Source organism: Humulus lupulus, chromosome 6 (assembly GCF_963169125.1).
Source record: "Humulus lupulus chromosome 6, drHumLupu1.1, whole genome shotgun sequence".
Taxonomy (NCBI): Eukaryota; Viridiplantae; Streptophyta; class Magnoliopsida; order Rosales; family Cannabaceae; genus Humulus; species Humulus lupulus.
Genome location: NC_084798.1, coordinates 209,332,602 through 209,353,105, shown reverse-complemented (window position 1 = coordinate 209,353,105; position 20,504 = coordinate 209,332,602). Strand labels below are relative to the sequence as shown.

Below are 20,504 nucleotides of genomic sequence, written 5' to 3'. Positions count from 1 at the left end.
TTATTTAAGATGATAATTTATTTTTTAAAGTTATTATTAAATCTAAAAATGCACAATAGCTTGTCAACATTGATACTATATAATGAAATCATAATATTATGACCATATACATATGGAGATTCATAATATACTTCTATTGATGTGCTATTATAGTAGTCTTTGGACTAGAGGTTTTTTTTTTTTCTTTTTTTTTTTTAATTTTAAAGGAGTGACACTAATAATAATAATAATATAGGGTACAAACAAATATTATAGAGATCGAGCTCTATCAAAGCACACAATAATATATATTAGTGATTTTCCTCACGATTCCACACACTCTTGATGCAAAATTGAGATCATAGAAGATTTCATTATGCAATCGTTTTTCTCACTATTGAATTTTAATCTAATTTTACTGATATTTTCTTTGTGTATCCAATGTGGCATTATTGGATGTAAATTATTTCTAATATAAGTTTCTTTTTTAAATGAAACAGTTGCCTTGCCCTACTAAAAAAACAATATAACTGGATTTGATTTATAATTTAATGTCAAGATACATCGATTTATAAAGTCTTCTAATGATTAAATTTATTTCTTAATCAATTCACCCTATATAAATTCATACAAACAAATTAATTAATTAATCCTCATTCAACTCACACATAAATTCAGGACAGCCTATGTTTGCTCCTACTTTAACGGTTCTTTCTCATCACAAATTCACAAATATTGTTCTTAAATATATTTATTGTTTATTTTAATCAAAATCCAAATTTGTATATTATTATTATTTATTTATTTTATTTTTTTGGGTACCACCCCTGAAATAATGAAATCTTTGGTAAAGCATAATTTAGGCCTGAAATTCTTTGTCTCCCATCCAAAACCCAAATGTGACAATCATTATCGAACATGGGTGCCACTTCATACTTTGACACTTTACCAATCCCAAAGTCCAACCACTCTAAAAGTCCAAACTTCCCTTCTCCCTCAAACTTATATAATTACACTGCGACATTTTCACAAACACATGATCATCTAATCTCCCCCGGCCCCAAAAATGGCGAAGCTTCGAAGCTCCATAGCCATAACAACCACAGCTCTCCTCCTCTTCATAGCAATCTCAAGCTCAAGTGCCACCGTCCACAATGTGGCCAAGTACGTAAGCCAGACGAGGCAGCAGTTTCTAAAGCCCCAAAACACGGCGAGAGCACTCCTCCGAATGCAGGCATTGCAGTGGGACTCGAGGCTGGAGAAGTACGCCCAGTGGTACGCCAACAAGAGGCGTTCCGACTGTGCTTTGGAGCACTCGAACGGACCCTACGGCGAGAACATATTCTGGGGCAGCGGACGGGGTTGGAGCCCGGTTCAGGCGGTGTCGGCTTGGATTGACGAGCGTAAGTGGTACAAGTACGGGTCCAATTCGTGCGCGCGGGGCCAAATCTGTGGTCACTATACTCAAATTGTGTGGAGACAGACGAAGAGGATTGGGTGTGCCCGGGTCGACTGCGTTGGTGGTAAGGGAGTTTTCATGATTTGCAATTATGACCCTCCTGGCAATTATTATGGCGAAAGACCCTATTAATTAAAAGATAATTGCTAATGGGCACTACTAGTGTCCAACACCACAAGTAAAGTAAGTGGCGTACTGTTATTGGTGTAATCTAATATTGAGTCCCACTTATTTGAATTTAATAAGTATTATAAGGTATCACTAATCAATTATGAAATGTTACTTCATGTAATGTTGGACACCTTTAAAGTACCACATAGCAACACTTCAATTAATAAAAAAAAACATTATCACTATTAGAGTAATTTGTCAAAAAAAAAATCGCTTTATAAAATGAAAGATTTTTTATTTTGCAAAAAATTATTAAAAAAAAATATTGTTTTGTAAAGTGATATTAAAAAAAAAATGTTATTTTGGCAAATGCTCGATGTTACTATTATGTATTATGAGTTAATAAATTAGTAAAAATTGATTTAGAAGTTATTGTAAAGAAACGTGTGGTTTGGTGTGACACACTCTACTTGATGACACGTTTGAGTTTATATGTACTCTGATTTCTAATTTCATGTTTGCAAAGTATATATAATATATATATGGTCACTATAAGGGTGGGGCCTTAATTGTTTTGATATTTCATCATTTCTTTTTACTGTGCTTCTATATAATGACTTAGTTGTATAATTTTTATTTTTGTGGTTGAAGAAATTTTGTCTTTTGATGATTTTTTTTTTGCATATACTTATACATGGAAGCAATTTGTTCATGTGAGTGGATTTTTTTAGTAGAATTATGGAGGAAGTGAATACTAAAAATAAGTAATGCTAATAACACATTTTCTTAAAACAAGAAACTTTAAGCCAAATCTTGTCATAGAAGATGATTAAAAAGAATAATAATTAATAAACCCAAATGTCTTATATAGAAATAGATTTGACATCACTTTGCCCCTATCGTAGGGAAGTGTTCCATTTTCAGTATTTGGAGAAATTATATACTAATTTTTTTTATATGACAGCGTACGACATTCCGTTAATTTTAAAAAAATTCTGAATAATTTACCGTGTCAATATTAGAGTTCAAACAGTCTGTCTTCCACGCATATAAAAAATTAAGCGCACGTGTAATAGACTGTTTGAACTTTGATTTCAGCACCATAAACTATTCTGATTTTTTCAAAAATTAGTAGGATATCTGTTATAACTATAATATATGTCATATAAAAAAAATTGAGTTATAATTACTCTAACTCTCAAAAATAAAAAATGTTCATACAATAAAAGTAAAAGTGATGCCCAATATAAGAAAATTCCTATAAACATATTACATATATGCATATGTTTTTGGGGAACCCAAAAGTCTCTTGTTGAAGACAACTTTTGTTTTTAGATTAGGAACTAGTGAATCACAATGATTCCGGGTCCATCCTATCTTTTCTTGGGAGGAGGATATTTATATGTATATTTGTCCATTTTTGTGAAAACTTTTGGAGGAATTAATTTGACTAGGTAAACAGGAAGCAATAATATAAGTATGTTATTCTTAGTTATATATATATATATATATATATATATATAAACTCTAAAATTTTCACGTTTATAGTTTTGTTTAAATGTCATAATACATTTATACAATATTTTGCTTCAAAATGACACTACTTCTACTTTTTCCGATTCAATGTCTTAAACAAGGTCACGTTTGGAGAATGGAATTGAATTGAATAATTTTTACAATGTAATTTTATTTGTTATTAAATTAGAAAAAATGTGTTGAAAAAATTAATCCAACAACCTAAATAATCCTTCTAATTTGAGATGACTTAATCCCATTAAAATATTTGAGATAATTTTATCCTATTAAATCCCATCTTAATGTATTTTTATGGTCAGAAAAAATAATTATGCGTCTATTTTGTTATTTTTTTTAAAAATGATAAAATCACAATTAAGATGCAAAGCCAAAATGTCAAAAATTGGAGAAATGATCTCATCCATTCACACGTAAGTTCATTGTTTAGCCTAACATCATGCTTAGCTAGGTTGTAGGCCGTTTTATTGTTGGCAAATGACTATATAAATACAGTACTATTATTTTTTCTTATCTGAATATGAAGATATAAAAGCAATAACGTATGTACGTAAACCATGCATAAGATAATAACTATCCACTGCTTGCACAAATTTATACGAAGATTTAGGTATAGAACATACAAAAATATGTTATATATTAGGTTATCAATTACTCATTCTAATTCTATTACATTTTCTTTATAAATTTGCAATACCATTATTTGGTCATTTTTACTTGTTTATTTTAAAAAATATATATAGACACGATTGAGTTCCTACTTTAAACGCATATAAATCCGTTAGGTAGGTAACCGCGTAGCTAATACAGCTGCTTATTTGACAACCTCATATTTGCTTACATAACCAATCATAATTAATTAACCGATTAATCCAATACCACTAAAAAAGCTATAGCTAACAATACAAAATGACAGCCAAACAATACGACTTACGTACTTTACACCTTTATCTATTAATTTTATATGTAACCCCATATATATCTTTATACATTTAAGTAATAACATATAGTTATGTATACCAAACCCCCACATCTATATCTAACTTAAAAATTGCAAATATATTATATATATTTTCTAATCATATTATAATAAATTAAGCCGGCCACCGGCATATACATGATGTAACACTTTGTTACATATAATAAATACAAGTCATCTGACGTTATATAGTATATATATATATATAAAAATAGTATGTGATGACACAAACACAACTGAGATTTTAAGATCGATCAGTACGGTTTCTCACCAATATAATTACCAGGCGGATCATAGTTACAAATCATGAACGTATCACCACTGTCACAGATAACCCTAGCGCAACCAACCCTCCTAGTACTCCGCCACACGATCTGCGTGTAGTGCCCACACATTTGGCCATGGGCGCAGGAATTGTTCTTGTAAGAGTAGTCCTTTTCCTCTTCCGCCCACAACCTAACGGCGTCGGTCGGCGTCCACCCGGACCCGCCGCCCCAAAATATGTTCTCTCCGAGCCCGTCTATTGGGGACGAATGCCGCAGCGCACAGTCGGCTTTCCTTTGGGACGCCCAACGCCGTGCGTGCCTGGCGAGCTTGGCTTCCCACAAGAGCGGTAGCTGCCCTTTCTCGGCCCGCGCCAAGTTGTGTGCGGCCAGAAAGCGAGACGAGTCGCCTATGCAGCGAAAGCATAGGTGCTTGTGCGAAACCCCATATGTCATTTCGGTAAGGCGATCGAAGATTTTGCTAGGGTTTGGCACGTTGAGGGAGTTGTCATCAATATCGAAAGTTTGGTGGGTGTGTTTGATTGTGTAGAGAATGAAGAGAAGCATTGATATGAAGTGGGGTTTCGCCATTATTTTGGCTTGTGATTGTTGAAATGTTTTAATCCTCTTTTAATGGCTAATATTATATATATATATATAGGTGGTTTGAATGCATGGTCCATGCAACACCACACTTGTGGGAATTGTGGTGTGTGTGTGTGTGATAACTTGGCTGATTTTGATTAGTGCGTGATGAGAAAGTGATAAGTTGAAGAATTTGTTTGGTATTTTGTCTGTTGTTTGTTGCTTGGTTATGAAATGTGGTGATATATATCATAGTCAAGCTATACTCATTAATAATTCTCAACTAATTGGGATATTTTTGTCAAAAAAAAAATAATAACAGTTTTTCATCCATTTTTAGAAGAATTAGTGGCTAATTTGAGTTAATAACTTTTTTCATTCATTTGCTAATTATTAATTTTTTGACAAGATTTGTTAATTTCTTTTATATAAATAAGATTAATACAAATTAATTATTTTCCATTAAATTTTATGCATGATACTCAATCTCATTGTAATATGTATATAGTGCAAATAATTATCATAAAAAAATAAGTCATCCACATACTTTGCAATTATATATATTTACCATGGTATTATGCAAGTATTAGATGGAAGATTAGAGACAAACGACCTATGCTTCTCTCATAAAAATTCAAGAAACAAGTACTAAGGCTCACCCCAATAAGCTACTGGTCACAGACATAGGCTATATAATGGTTTTATACCTCTCATTAGAAGAGGTCCAAAATTCAAAACTACCTCTTCCAATATTAAAAAAATAAATTTTTAATAGAGTGTGCAAAAATATGATTTTTTTTTAAGACTTTTCACTTTTATGGGTTTAGTTTCTCATATTTTTGTATAAAAGTTGGTTTATGTCATAGTTTATCTCTTAATCAAGTTTTATTAATTTGGATGAGTATGTTTGTAATTTTATTATTATTTTTTAGCTTTTTTTTTATATAACTAATTTTATATTAAATTTTGCTTTGGTTGTTTTGAATTTTTTTATTTTTTTAGTAATATCAATTGTGTTTATTATTATTTTTATTTATTATAAACATTTTTCCCTTTTTTTTAGATTGTACGTTTTTTTTTCAAATCATGGGTAAGGTAACCAGTTACTTTATTAATCTTTCTTTGACAGCTATGTAAATAAAATCCTAGAGCTAGGTTAAACAACATGTACTAGGAAGGAAAACCAGTTACCCTTAGAGGAGTAACCTTCTACCATAAGAGGGGTAACCAGTTACTATAAGAGGGGTGACGAGTTATTCATATTAAATATGAAAAAAAATATTGAAGGAAAAAGAGGAAGAACACTTCATTAAAAAAGGAAGAAGAATTAACTTTGATTTTAGTAATATAGGTAACCAGTTACCATAAATAACCCAGAAATATACACACGCATCAGAGCGTGAAGGTAACTAGTTACCTCTAGAAATATACACACAGAGAACGGGAAGGTAACTAGTTACCCCCATAATCAGTTACCATAAATAACCCAGAAATATACACACACATCAGAACGTTAAGGTAACTAGTTACCCCTAGAAATATACACACAGAGAACGGGAAGGTAACCAGTTACTCCCAGAAATATACACACAAAGAACAGGAAGGTAATTAGTTACCACGAACTTAAAGATAGAAAGAAAAAAATAGATCCACCCCCTTTCTCTCTCTCTCATCTTCTTCTCTTCCTTCACCAAGAACCCTAGCTGTCACCTGCCTCTCATTGTCGACCCTCCACTCCGACCACCTCCTTGCATCACCTCGAAAATAGAAAAAAAAAATTCAGATATGAAAATGGCCGACATTCGGGGATGGGACTCACCTGGGTGCGATGAGGCTAGGGTGAAGCTTTCAAGTTCTTGGTTCTCAGCTTGGAGTGTTTGGTTCGGGATCGGGTTGCAAAGGGGTGGCGATGGATCTTGGGATCGAGGACAGAGATTGAGATGAGGAGGGTGGTTCGCGTCTAGGTGTGGGTTGTCGTGGAGATGGATTCGGAATTACACCGCGAAGGACGTGCGAAATCGCAACTGGGTTCGGATGGTGGGACTTGGGCGGAGCTGGGGTCTCGAACGGTTGGGGCTCTCGAACGGAGGGTTGCCAGTGCTGGATGGGATCGCTAAAGCTGAAGGGGATTGCGCCAACCGAAACTAGAGGGGATGGTGTGACTGGTTTTGGAGAGAGAATGGGTCAAAAAGCATTGCCTAACGCTAAAGAAACATGAAAATTTATAGTTGTCGATCAATAACTAACATAAAAAAAACCCTATATTTTTACCATTTTGATGTCGATTATTAATGGAGGCCAAAATAAATTTAAAAAAAAATCACAAACTCGAATATAAATTACAAAAATTCTAGACTCATACATTCTCTTTCAAATCTCCAGTGTTCCCTATCCCTCTCTACTTTCTCCAATGGCGAAGAATTAGAGGAGTTGATAGTAAGGTGGGTTGCTCAATTAATGAAGTTGCATTAGCTCCAGTGGGGCAACTGCCCTCGCTAGACTTTTGAGAAAATATTCAATACCAAATTTTAAAATAATTTCACTTAAAAGAAAACAAAAGGAGGAAAAGACTAATTAAAGAATAAATAATGGTATTTTTAAAGTTTTTACATGATTTAGTGGCATTTGTATAAATATTAATTATTAGATTTTAAACGCATAATAAAGTGATAAATAATATATTTTTTTTAACTTTTATAAGATTCAAATATTTTGGACATTGAGCACTTGAAGTTAAATTTTTATGACTTAACATCTAGCAATTTATTAGATCCACTACTACAAAATACCCTTTACGGGACACTTTTTTAGGACACGCACCTAAATGCAAGTCCTTAAAAATATTTTTAGAGTTTTTAGGACACTTATTGAGAGTCCTAAAAAAACACAATTTAGGACTCGCAATGAGTGTCCTAAAATAATATGCGAGTCCTAAAAAAATCTGGGCTAAAAAAATAAGTGTTTTATTTAATAATTTTGAGGACTTGCTTTGAGAGTCCTTAACTCGCAATGAGTGTCCTAAAAGAATATGCAAGTCCTAAAATAATATAAGCTAAACAATAAGTGTGCTACTTAATAATTTTAAGGACTTGCTTTGGGAGTCCTTACTACTTTTTTAGGACTCGCTGCGAGTCCTAAAAGAGTATTAAGGACTCCCAAAGCAAGTCCTTAAAATTATTATATAAAACACTTAAAAAAGCTATCAAATTTTTTGAAATTTTCGGGTTAACACAATAGAGCACTATCAGCAATACATTTGGGGATTTATTCAAAATCACAACATTTAGGGCTGGTAGAAAGGTGAACGGCGGCTGTAGGGGAACGGCAGTGACGGTGGTGAACGGCGTCGACGGTAGGTGGGTTCTCGGCTTCAGCAGTCTCGCCGACGGCGTGCTTCTTGGCGTGGGGTGCTGGCTGCTCACGGTTCCGTCTCTCGGCGTGCTTCGGTGATTTCCAGGTATATATTTCTTTGCTTTTATATATATATACACCACACATCTTTGCTTATATATATATATATATATATCCTGTTATGTATATATATATACTGTATAGTACACTAGTTCCATAACAGAGTTGTGCACTGAACGAGCCTGAAAACATGCCATTGAGGTTACATTCTCAAACTGTGGGATCCAGTTTTGTGAATAAAAAGAAAAAAAAATTATAGTGAAAGGAATAAGAAACGCACAGATCGATGGAGATTTAAGGCATATAAGTTACAATATAAAGTGTATCATTTTGAACATGTATGTGTGTGTGTGTTGGGGCTAAAGAAGAAATATTGTTTTAAAGCTTATTAGTGCACTATTTTCAATATTGTGGTTGATTTGGGTGATAAAAAAAGAGGGTCACAAGCATGAAAATTGATACTTTACAGGGAATCTGACTTTTGTTTATGTTCTATCATTGGATTCCATAGACAACAGTGAATGGTCATTATTTTTTCTCTGGATTAAAGTGATAATATAAGAGGGTATAACTACGTACTGCTGGCATGAGAGACACTAATGCATGCCAATGAGGATTGGTTTTAATCAATCTTATTGAAATGACACTCCTTGATGTAAATACTGTGCTTAGTGGTTACACTTGATGTGAACTTGTTGTGTAGAAATGAAAAAATTATAGTATTGAGACCAGAAACGTAAACAGGGAAAGTAATAGATCAATTTGTTATTAATTGAAACATATACCATGATCAAGATTGATGTCAATAAGATTATATACATAACTTTCAAAGGACTAACATTGTTTAATTAACATCCTGAAACTCAATAATAATTTAAATAGTGTTTGTGTAGTTTTAAACTAAGCCCCATGAACAGAAAAATACACATGAATCAACTCACAAATTCAGATACCAACGGTCATAAATTCTTCTCTTTGTACTTCCCAGTTGAATATGAACCAGTTGAGACTTTTATCCACAGGAAAATGATGGTTGTTTATTCAATGCAGATAAATATAATAAATAGATAAAAAGCAAGATTTGTAATGAAGATAGAGATATTTCATGGCCTGCAACTATTAAAAAATTAAATATTTTATTACTATATATATATATATATATATCTAATCATGTCTAGATCTAGAAGTAGTAAATTTGCATATGTAAGCAAATCATGGTTGGAATGAGAGAACCTGTAGTTGAATATGCTAAATGCCACTACTTTAATTTTTTTGCTACAACTTAATTAGCCTCAAAGGGTATCCTCAACCAGTCCAAGTTTTCGTATGAAGGAAAGAACTATTATAGCTCATCTTTTGTTGGTCCTAAATGACATTTTAAGAACAACTTAACTAATTTAGCACATTTCTTTTAGAGAATAAATGTAGTAAAATGGCGAGAAAAACTAATGAGATGGTAGAAAAGCACTGTTTGTGTGTTGACAAAAAAAGGGTTGTTTTGAATTTTATGTGTTAGTTAGGATATGTGAAAAATCTATAGAGTGCTCCCAAAGCAAGACATGGAATTGTTTCTACTTAACAGAAGTCTTGTTTTCACATCTAAATTCTAAAGGCAGGTGATATCTTATTTATTACAAATAAAATCAAATAGATTCTCAGCTCTAATTAAAATCAAACAAGTGGCTAAAAATGCACTTAAAGCTAAGTAATACTACTAGAGAGAAAGATGACCACTTCCTTGCAATTGGTCATTGAATGAAGCAAAAAAAAATTGATGTTCAAATTAAATGAAATAAACTTCTTCGCAGTGGTTGAAGAATGATTCTTTGTTTCATTATTAAATAGATAACAACCAAAGACTACATTTTTCCAAGTCTTACTCGCTGCTTCGATTAGAAAACATGGACTAGTTAGGTTCAGGTTAGAGAGAATCACACTATAAATAGACTTGGTTTCATGCCAGTTTAAATTACAATAGCTCTCACTTGTGACTACAGAAACGATTAGATTAAAGAGAGATTAACCAGTTTACCAAAAAAAAAAATGAAGAGTGCTCATTTCCTTCTCACACTTGCCATATTTACTTTGGCATCTTCCATTGCCTCTGCCTATGATCCTAGTCCTCTTCAAGACTTCTGTGTGGCAGTAGATGAACCCCACAAAGCTTGTATGTATACATTCTTTTTTTTACATTACCTGCTAGCACAGCACTTTTATATAATTTTCATTTGTAACTATTTTTAATTACTAGCCTCTATCTGTTACTAATGAACATTACTCATTTTGAGCAGTGTTTGTGAATGGGAAGTTTTGCAAGGATCCAAAGGAAGTCAATGCGGATGATTTCTTTACTTCAGGGCTCAACATTGCAAGAAACACTGATAATCCAGTTGGTTCCAAAGTAATAGCTGTTGATACAAGTGTGACTTGTAAAAGAATATACAAGTATGTATGCATATATTTGTTGTGTTGATTTTAACTTTTTTAAAAGAGCATGTCAACATCTGACCTTTTTCTTGTTTTATAATGTTGATTAAAATGAATAGGTTAATATTTTGAATGGTTTTAAAGCATTGGATTGGTAGCTAATTGCAAGAGGTATGTTGCATTTGATTTAGTTTTTAAAAAATTCAATATTTTACAATTTTGAATGATAACTGTACTACTTTAGTGGAGTTTGAATATCTTAGATATTCATCCGTAGTGAAGTAGGTTCTGGGAATTCTGTGTGCTGTGGTGATAACGGAAGATTGAGAACTTGCATGTCTTAGTGAAGTAGGTTCTGAGAATTTTGTGTGCTGCGATGATATATGGATGAAAACCTGTGTGCTGTTTGATTTGTTTGATATATTGGTGTTGATTGGGACAGATGACTAGGCTAGTAAATTAGGGGATATGCTGCCCGATTTTCTATAGATATTTAATACTAAGAATTGTACATGTTTGACATATTGGTGTTGATTGGGACAGATGGCTAGGCTAGTAAGATATTTAATACTAAGATTGTACATGTATTACCAATCTTTATATAGTGTCGTAAACAACCAAACAATATCGACTGCGGATATTACGTTATGAGGATGATGAAGAATGTACTTATCAATGCCCCTCATATCAAACATTTCTTGTCGAAACAGGTAATAAACAATATACAACTACATAGTATTAATCTAGTACAATTTTTATATATGCTTTGAATTTATTACCACTAACATAATTATAATTAAATTTTTGTTTTTTTTTTCAGTTCACCTCCGACAAACCATATACTACTCAAGAAATTGATGAAGTTAGAGAAGAATGGGCAATGTCATTTTTACAATTGGTTAGAGCAAAATGAATGATGTTATAGCTAGCTAATTACAATACATGTTTAGAAATTTTAAATTTATATTTCGTAAAAAATTTTTGCCATTTTTTTAGTATTTTCTTTTCAAATTTCTTTTGATAGATATTCGACACTCAAATGGATATATATTTTTTTAAATCAAAATTAAAATTGTAGCTGTATTATTTTTTTTTAAAAATTACTTTTAAGGTCATGCAAAGCGAGTCCTAAAAAAGTACTTAAAGGCACTCAACCCGATTTTTTAGGACTCGCGTTGCGAATCCTAAAAAGTTACTTAAAGGCACTCAATCAGATTTTTTAGGACTCGCAATGCGAGTCCTAAAAACATTATTTTAGGACTCACAAAGCGAGTCCTAAAAAGTTAATTAAAGACACTCAACCAGATTTTTTAGGACTCGCATTTCGAGTCCTAAAAACATTATTTTAGGACTCGCAAAGCGAGTCCTAAAAACTTAATTAAAGGCACTCAACCAGATTATTTAGGACTCGCGTTGCGAGTCCTAAAACAGTTTTTTATGACTCGTTTTGCGAGTCCTAAAAAACCTTAGTTTTTAAGGCTCTCAAATAGAGGACTCGCGCCCCGCGAGTCCTAAAAAAATTTTTAGGACTCGCAATGCTAGTCCTAAAAAACCCTTTTTGTAGTAGTGATCGACTTACTATAAGCATTGCTACAAGACACCCGATGGTTTTTAATCATATAATTGATAGTGCAGCAAAAGCATAGGATAACATGTATATGCGATAACAACAATTATTAATGAAAGCATAAGAACGAATCACTCTAAGAACCATAACTAGAATGAGGTATTTCTCATGCGACATGAATCTTATTAAAATAGAAAATTACAATTACATTTTTTAGATGTAGAACATATATAGATCAAATGACGTCTTAGTCTCTTATTTGGTATTTGGTAGGATACTCAAGAAAACACTTTAAATCTCAACACATGAAAGAGTTTTATTCTCAAAAAATAAAGTGAACAAAGTTCTTTATTTTTCTCTTTTGGCAAATTAATAACGTGAAAAGTATATGTCTTCTCTCCTTGGTGTTATGTTCTAATTATAGATCAACCAAAAGAAGATCTAATCCCTAATTCCATTAGGCTTATGTGTGAGCCTGGCGCCAATTGGAAGACTTTGGGCCCTTTAGTATTTTATCTTTATAAAATGTTATTTGTTACGTGTTTATCATATTACTATATGTTATATAAAATTATACTGCAAATTTAAATATAATCAAATTAATTTAACAAAATTATCAATATAATTTTATTTTCCAGTAAATATCATTTCATAAATAATATTTTAAATATTATTCCTTAAATAATATTATTGTGTGAGATAAAAAATAATACTTTATTATTTTTAATTATTTCATTTTAATATCAAAATCTTACCTATGTGTTATTGAGCTAGTATACGGAACTATATGGACTCATAGTTCTAAGCTCCAATAATTTAATTAATTTTATTAACTCTTAGTTCCATTAATTAATTTATTAACTTACTTCACTAGATCGAAATTCATAGTTGAACTCTCAAAACTATAGTCTTATATTATTAGAAGGTATAATTATAAAGGTGTCCATTGATTAAGTCATTGCATGAGTTATGATCCTCCGCTAATTGTTCATAATTAGAGCTAGGTCATAATGTCTAATAACCTCTCTAATTATGCTTTTATCAATTACTTCCATTGATCCTCTAATGAACATTATTCTATAAGTCTAATTGCATAATGAAATTCTCATTCTCTAACAGAAATATCGCTCTATGTTCAAGCCCTGAATGCACACTAAAAAGAACAACTAATCTGAGCGGATTCCATATCTCTAAAGTATGTTCCCATCAGCTTGTATTTCTATAACTCTAAGATATTAGGAATTCGACCGTAGGGCTTTACCCGATAAGTCAAAAGCCATAACACACAAATAGGAGTCCATTACTCACTTTAGGATTGAAGTCAAGTCTTAAATAACCATTGTTTAATGAATGTTGAACTTCTATGTTCTAATGGAGATTATCAGAAGTTCTTTCTTTTATCATGTCCCAGTCTTATAAAATTTGTATTTTATACGACACCTCTATATTTTTGTGTCACTGCACTCAACATTTTTTATAAACTCCTCTGTCTTAAAGAGAAAATAGATAATTTTATATTATTATCTTGAATCAAATCATCTTTTATATATATATATATACCAATATACATATACTTAATTCAATACCACATTAATTATATTTAATCTTCATAATAAATGGCATGCATAATTAAAAATAAATACAAGTGTAAAATATTAACTTTATTTAAATAACACTAAACATTCATACTAAAATATGCTTTAAGGGCATATATCCCAGCAGCACCCTAGGGTGCCCAACACCTTAGAACATGACATATCGTCATTGGTGTGATTTAGTATTGAGTCCTACATATTTCAATTTTAATTATAGATACTAGTAACCAAGAGTTATATTGCCATCCCTAATTAAGTTTGTCTAAGCATATCTGGGTTCAATTAGACAAAAGTTGAACCACTTTTTTAGGATTTGGCATAAGTAATCTCACAATATATAAGATCACAAACTCATTTGATAACGTTAATGCAAGATCATGCATATGCTAAATGATTTTCCTAGAACTATCATCATTGTATTATAATTATTTCTATGAGTATTAATGGTGTCCAATACCATATTATATAATATACTATTGTTGGTATAATTTATTACCGAGTCTCATATATATATATATTAATTTACAATAGAATATGTAAGACTTGATATGAAATTGCACCAATCAACATAAGGTATATTGGACACCACAGGTGGCCTATAATTAACAATACTCTTGTATTTATAAATAAGATAAATATATTTAAAATTCCTATCTATAAGCGTCAAACAACATCAAATCGGTCGTTCATATAAGAAAAAACAATTATATAAAAATTCTAAAAATATAACAAAAAAGTTCTTATGCCTAGAAAGAAAACACAAATTAGCATATTTACATTAAACTCTTGTATTATAAAACAACTATATTATTAGTCCAAAGAATGCAACATGATAGAATCATTTTATTTTTTTCTTGCAGTAAACAAATGACAATGAAATGGAGAGAAAGCCATTTGTGCGTTCTTAAGTTGAATGATACTTATGTTATTTTAAATCTCAAAAGTATACTTTCTAAATGTTTAAAAATGGATGTATATATTTTAAATGTGATAAATATATAAATATTAATATTTATATCATTATAAAGTAGTTCCTCAAATTTCTCAATAAACTGCCTATTCTTCAAAAAGAATGGGAAGAAATCAAGATAACTTTTAATATTTCACAATAACTTTCTTCTTTCCCTAATTTTTGTTTTGTTTGTTCTTTGTTGTTGTTTTTTTAATAATAATAAAAATAATAAAAAATAAAAGTATGCCACAATTTGTAGTTCCTCTTTACAACAATATATATAGATAATAGACAATCACATTTATTTGTTTAAGAAAATAAATAAAATATTCAATATGCAATTACTGCCTTAATTCGGTAGCATAAGAAACTACTTAAATATAATTAATACATATGTAAATTAATTAATTAATTAAAAAGATTAAGATCAATATGGTTTCTCACCTACAAAATTACCTGGTGGATCATAGTTACAAATCATAAAGGTATCTTTATTGTCACAAATAACTCTAGCACAACCTACTTTCTTGGTACTTTGCCACACAATCTGCGTATAGTGGCCACACATTTTGCCATTGGCACAACTATTACTCTTGTATGAGTAATTCTTTTCCTCTTCCATCCATATTTTAACAGCATCGGTTGGAGTCCAATCAGAGCCACCACCCCAAAATATGTTCTCTCCAAGCGTAAACTGGCCATCCTGAAAGGAATGCTCTAGGGCACAGTCGGCTCTCCTTTGTGAGGCCCAACGCCGCGCGTGTCTAGCAAGCTTAGAGTCCCACAAGAGCGGTAGCTCCCCTTTCTTGGCCCGAGCCAAGTTATGCGCAGTCAAAAACCGCGACGAATCACCAATGCAACGCCAGCATAGTTTTTTGTGCGAAACTCCATATGTCGTATCATTAAGGTAATCTAATAGTTGACTAGGTTTGGGCAAGTTAAGGGAATTATAATCAAAAGTTTGTTGGGAGTATTTGATTGGGCAGAGAATGACGAATAACAACAGTGATACAAAATGGGGTTTTGTCATTATTAATTATAATTTTCTTTTTTTGAGGGTTTGTGAGATTGTGATCGTGAGACAATATTGAAATAGTTTAATTAGTGCCCTAATTATATATAAGTTCTATTTTAGGTAATCGAGTGACTAAATTGGTTGTTGTAATGTGTTGACTGATTTTTTATTGGTGAAAATAGGAGAATTTGGTTGGTATGTTGTCGGTTATAACTTAGATGGCACATTGCTTGGTTGTATTGATATATATGGAATAAGGTAATGACTAATTAAGCCAAAAGAATTAGTTAGGCTAATTTAAGTTATTTATTTCCTTAATATATTGTTAATTATTTTTAGATAAAATATGTCATAATTATATTGGGTAAACACAACGTAAGTATTGTTTATAAATTTAGTACTCATGTATATTCATATAAAAACAGTTGTAAAATATATTAAATAATAGAATAATTCACGTTGAAAATATTTAAGTTTTTTTCAAAAATAGCACTTAAATATCTTAGTCTTTTGTTTACGGTATAAATATCTTCCATCAACATTTCTTGACAACCTAGGTACCTGACATTAAGTAAGTGTCAAATAAGCACCTACATTGCAATTGATCCACATTTAATTACTTTAAAAAATTCATTAAAATATCAAAAAAAATTAATATTAATTTAAACATTAATATTATAATAAATCATTTAGAAATCTATTTTAAAAAAATAAATGTTAAACCTTAATCTTATTAGAATTAAAACAAAAAAAATATTAGTAAAGATAAAAACAAATCAAAACCCCTAAATAAAAAATAATCACCACTCTTCATATATGCCCCAATAATCGTATTCATATATTTGTATTAATTAAGATTAACTATCTAATGATTTAACCAAGTCAATTAAGATGTAATTCTGTTTTTGAGTTTTTCAACCCCGGAATTTTCAAATGTGTTTATCAAGTTCAAGTTCACATCCAATTCCACCCAGATTTAATGATTCCAAACCAAACAACAAATTAGATTAATTAACTATATGATCTCAAAATCAAAATCTCAGAAACTACAATCAAAACCCCAATGAAAATCAATGAATAACCAATAACTCCCATAATCAGACATGTCTCTAACACAAGCCTTGAGCTTAGTTTGAAAGTGCTCAGTTTCCTACACATGTGTGTAAGTTACACAAGGCCCTATATGGATTGAAGCAAGCTCCTCGAGCTTGGTTTGATAAGCTCAAACAAGCTCTCTTGTCATGGGGATTTCAGAACTCAATCTCGGATACCTCTCTATTTTTTAGAAATCACAATGGTCATTTCATGTTGGTTTTAGTTTATGTAGATGATATTCTATTAACAGGGACTTACTCCTCAGATATCAAGATGGTTATTGATGCTCTACATCAGCAGTTCGCATTGAAAACTCTAGGTACTGTCAGCTACTTTCTTGGATTTGAGGCACTACGAACTACTAACAAGTTGTTTCTAACACAAACAAAATATTCTTAGGACATCCTAGCTCGTACAAAGATGACAGACTCTAAGCCTTGTGCCACTCCCATGTGACCTGGCTACGAGCTATTCAATCAAGATAGTGAGCTAATGACTGATCCTACCCTCTACAGAAGTACCATTGGAGCATTACAGTACTTGACCCTTACTAGGCCTGACCTCTCCTATGTTGTCAATAAACTTAGTCAGTTTATGCAAGCACCAACAATTGCACATTGGTGTGCTTGCAAAAGGGTTCTAAGATATGTTCGGATACTCTCAACCGTGGCCTAGTATTTACACCAGCCTCCTATCCTTTGGAGGGGTTTTCATATGCAGATTGGGCCTGCAGTCTTGATGATATGAAGTCTACTACTGGCTTCTATGTAAAACTTGGTGGCAATTTAATTTCTTGGGCATCTAGGAAGTAGAAGGCAGTGGCACGGTCTAGTACAGAATCTGAGTATAGATCCTTATCTACCACTGCTACAGAGGTTGTTTGGGTTCACTCTTTGCTTACTGAGCTGGGCATTAAGCTTCCTCTCATCCCTGTTATATGGTGTGACAACCAAAGTGCTCAAATGTTAGCCTCCAACCCAGTTTTTCACTCGAGGACCAAACATATTGAGGTTGATGTTCACTACATCCGTGAACTTGTCCCCAACAATCGACTTCAAGTCAACTACATTCCCACGGAGCTGCAACCAGCTGATATTCTCACCAAACCACTGACACTACCAAAGTTCAATTTTTTGTGCAACAAGCTGACTTTGGATGAGATCCCACTCAGCTTGAGGGGAGATATTGAGAATAATAAAACAATTGTTTGTTATGACAGTTGTGATTAAGTGTTAGTTATTTCAGTTGTAACAGATTCTAGTTAGATAGTTGAATTCTTGTAACAACCATTTGTAACAACTATTCTAGGTCTGTAACACTCTATAAATACTCAATACATTGCCTAATGCTCATCATCAATACATAGCATTAGTTCATACTTTTCTCAAACAGTTCATAGTCTATTTTCTCTCTTTTCTCTTGTTTTCTCTCTCTGAGATTTCTCAAGTTAATCAAATGGATGTAAAGTTTTAGCTTAATTTTGGATGATATATTAATGTTACAAATTTTGAGTTTTCTTTGTTAAAAAAATGCCTTAGATTTTCCCTAAGTTCCCGAAAACTTAAGTTGCCCTATAATATTGAGAAAGCCAGTTATGCTTGTATTAAGCTTAATGAGATTTTTAAACTGTTAAAAAATATACTTTATAAATGTGTTTAAGTGAAAGATATCATTTTTAATGGTAGTTCCTCAAATTTCTCATTTCAAATAAACTGCCTACTCCTCCAAAGGAATGGGAAGAAATATATATTCTCGAGTTAATATATAATATTTCTTAGCAACGTTTCTTCTGGCCACAGTTATTCCCATTTACAACAAAAAATTGATAATAGATTATCAAATTTGTATAGGGAAATAAATAAAATATTTAACAAAATATCGATAATAGATTATCAAATTTGTATAGGAAAAATAAATAAAATATTCAATAAAAAAAATTACTACTTGATCAACTCGGTAGCATGACTTGGAAACTACTCCAACATTTGCCTTACTAATCGTTACATGTAATTAATACATGTACCATGACACACTTAGTTAATTCAAGAAGATCAGTACGGTTTCTCACCGAAAGCATTACCCGGTGGATCATAGTTACAAATCATAAATGTGTCTTTATTGTCACAAACAACCCTAGCACAACCCACTTTCTTGGTACTCCGCCACACAATTTGTGTGTAGTGGCCGCACATTTTTCCCTCGACACAACTATTACTCTCGTACGAGTAGTTCTTTTCCTCTTCCATCCATATGTTAACAATGTCGGTTGGCGTCCAATCAGAGCCATTGCCCCAAAATATGTTCTCACCGAGCGTGAACTGACCATCCGAGAAAGAATGCTTTGGTGCACAGTCAGCTTTCCTTTGCAAGGCCCAACCTCGCGCGTACTTGGCGAGCTTAGAGTCCCACAAGAGAGGTAGCAACCCTTTCTTGGCTCGAGCCAAATTATGCGCAGCAAAAAACTTTGACGATTCACCAATGCAATGCAAGCATGTTTTGTTCGAAACCCCATTTGTCGTATTTTTAAGACTATCCAATATTTTACCTGGTTTGGGCAGGTCAAGAGAATTGGAGTATTTTATTGTGCACAGAATGAAGAGCAACAACATTGATACGAAATGGGGTTTCGCCATTATTTTTTTTTTTTTTTTTTTTTGGGGATTGTGGGATTGTGATCGAGAGACAATATTGAAATATTAGTGTCCTAATGATATATATAGGTGTGTTTGGGATGATTTTTGTATGCATGGTACTTGATTTGATTGTGTGGTGAGATGCGTGTTGACTGATTTTATTTGGTAAAAATAGGAGAATAATTTGCATGGTATGCCAATTATTATTTAGATGGCATAATATAATATTGCTTGGTTGTGAATTGTTGTGATATATATATATATAGTATATACAATATTAAGTTATTGCTAATTAATCAATCCTCAACAAAATACTTTGACTTATTAAATAAATGCCTCACCCCTAACTTAACGACACTTCATTCAAAAACCTTCGAAAGAATTAGTAAGGCTAATTTAAGTTGATAATTATTTCCTTCAAATATTGTTAAATAGGTCATAATTTTGCTGACACTCCAAATCAAATTGAATATGTAGAATTTGATTAAATTGAGTAACCCTAATTTAATAACTGTGTTTCATTCAATTTAAAAAAGATAGGAATCTTATTTATATAATAAAGAAATAGTAATTATACTAAATTTGAGGTGGCAATTAACGTGTCACATGTCTTTCTCAAAATCAAATACAAGTTGAGTTTGTTGGGTTTGTCCAAAATTAATTACCGTTGATTAACTTTTTCTTAATATTTATATTAAACTATATAGCATGCTATTTTTTTTCTCTTGTTTTGCAATAACAAACACACCCTGACATATATGTTAAAAATTGATTATTTATTTTCTATAGCTTCTGCATGTGGCCAAGTCCAATAGGCAAACTTTAAGTTATTTTTATATATTATTATGAAGATTTGCAAATTTTTAGATTATTACGCTACGTTTTACTATTTTATTTTCA

General features: G+C 31.9%; 4 protein-coding genes and 1 long non-coding RNA gene across 7 annotated transcripts; 2 read left to right on the top strand and 3 right to left on the bottom strand.

Annotated features, from left to right (window-relative positions):
* The first annotated feature begins 809 nt into the window (after nucleotides 1–809).
* LOC133784444 (pathogenesis-related protein PR-1-like) lies at nucleotides 810–1,730 on the top strand. The gene has a single exon (XM_062223789.1). It carries the CDS (start codon nucleotides 1,046–1,048, stop codon nucleotides 1,568–1,570), a length of 525 nt encoding a protein of 174 aa, XP_062079773.1. The 5' UTR covers nucleotides 810–1,045; the 3' UTR covers nucleotides 1,571–1,730.
* A 2,328-nt stretch (nucleotides 1,731–4,058) lies between these two features.
* Nucleotides 4,059–5,087, bottom strand: LOC133783082 (pathogenesis-related protein PR-1-like). Its single transcript, XM_062222616.1, has one exon. The coding sequence runs from the start codon at nucleotides 4,913–4,915 to the stop codon at nucleotides 4,316–4,318; it is 600 nt and encodes a 199-aa protein (XP_062078600.1). The 5' UTR covers nucleotides 4,916–5,087; the 3' UTR covers nucleotides 4,059–4,315.
* A 2,949-nt stretch (nucleotides 5,088–8,036) lies between these two features.
* On the top strand, nucleotides 8,037–11,815 carry LOC133783083 (uncharacterized). 3 transcript variants are annotated; one of them, XR_009870762.1, is made up of 6 exons: nucleotides 8,037–8,366; nucleotides 10,441–10,487; nucleotides 10,612–10,765; nucleotides 10,867–10,918; nucleotides 11,353–11,457; nucleotides 11,568–11,815. It is a non-coding gene; the product is annotated as an uncharacterized LOC133783083 (long non-coding RNA). The 3 variants fall into 3 exon arrangements; XR_009870760.1 differs by having other exon boundaries at nucleotides 10,318–10,487; XR_009870761.1 differs by lacking the exon at nucleotides 10,441–10,487 and having other exon boundaries at nucleotides 11,568–11,813.
* A 3,473-nt stretch (nucleotides 11,816–15,288) lies between these two features.
* On the bottom strand, nucleotides 15,289–15,891 carry LOC133784443 (pathogenesis-related protein PR-1-like). The gene is made up of 2 exons (XM_062223788.1): nucleotides 15,804–15,891; nucleotides 15,289–15,719 (listed from the first exon to the last, which is right to left on the bottom strand). The coding sequence occupies exons 1-2, from the start codon at nucleotides 15,889–15,891 to the stop codon at nucleotides 15,289–15,291; spliced, it is 519 nt and encodes a 172-aa protein (XP_062079772.1).
* Nucleotides 15,892–19,022: 3,131 nt separating this feature from the next.
* LOC133784442 (pathogenesis-related protein PR-1-like) lies at nucleotides 19,023–20,021 on the bottom strand. The gene has a single exon (XM_062223787.1). The coding sequence runs from the start codon at nucleotides 19,602–19,604 to the stop codon at nucleotides 19,023–19,025; it is 582 nt and encodes a 193-aa protein (XP_062079771.1). The 5' UTR covers nucleotides 19,605–20,021.
* Nucleotides 20,022–20,504: the final 483 nt, after the last annotated feature.

Coding starts and splice junctions, on each gene's coding strand:
- LOC133784444 (XM_062223789.1), top strand. CDS start 1,046: ATGGCGAAGCTTCGAAGCTCCATAGCCATAACAACCACAGCTCTCCTC.
- LOC133783082 (XM_062222616.1), bottom strand. CDS start 4,915: ATGGCGAAACCCCACTTCATATCAATGCTTCTCTTCATTCTCTACACA.
- LOC133784443 (XM_062223788.1), bottom strand. CDS start 15,891: ATGACAAAACCCCATTTTGTATCACTGTTGTTATTCGTCATTCTCTGC. Junction 15,720..15,803: donor AACTTTTGATTATAATTCCC/TTAACTTGCCCA, acceptor TATGCTGGCGTT/GCATTGGTGATTCGTCGCGG.
- LOC133784442 (XM_062223787.1), bottom strand. CDS start 19,604: ATGGCGAAACCCCATTTCGTATCAATGTTGTTGCTCTTCATTCTGTGC.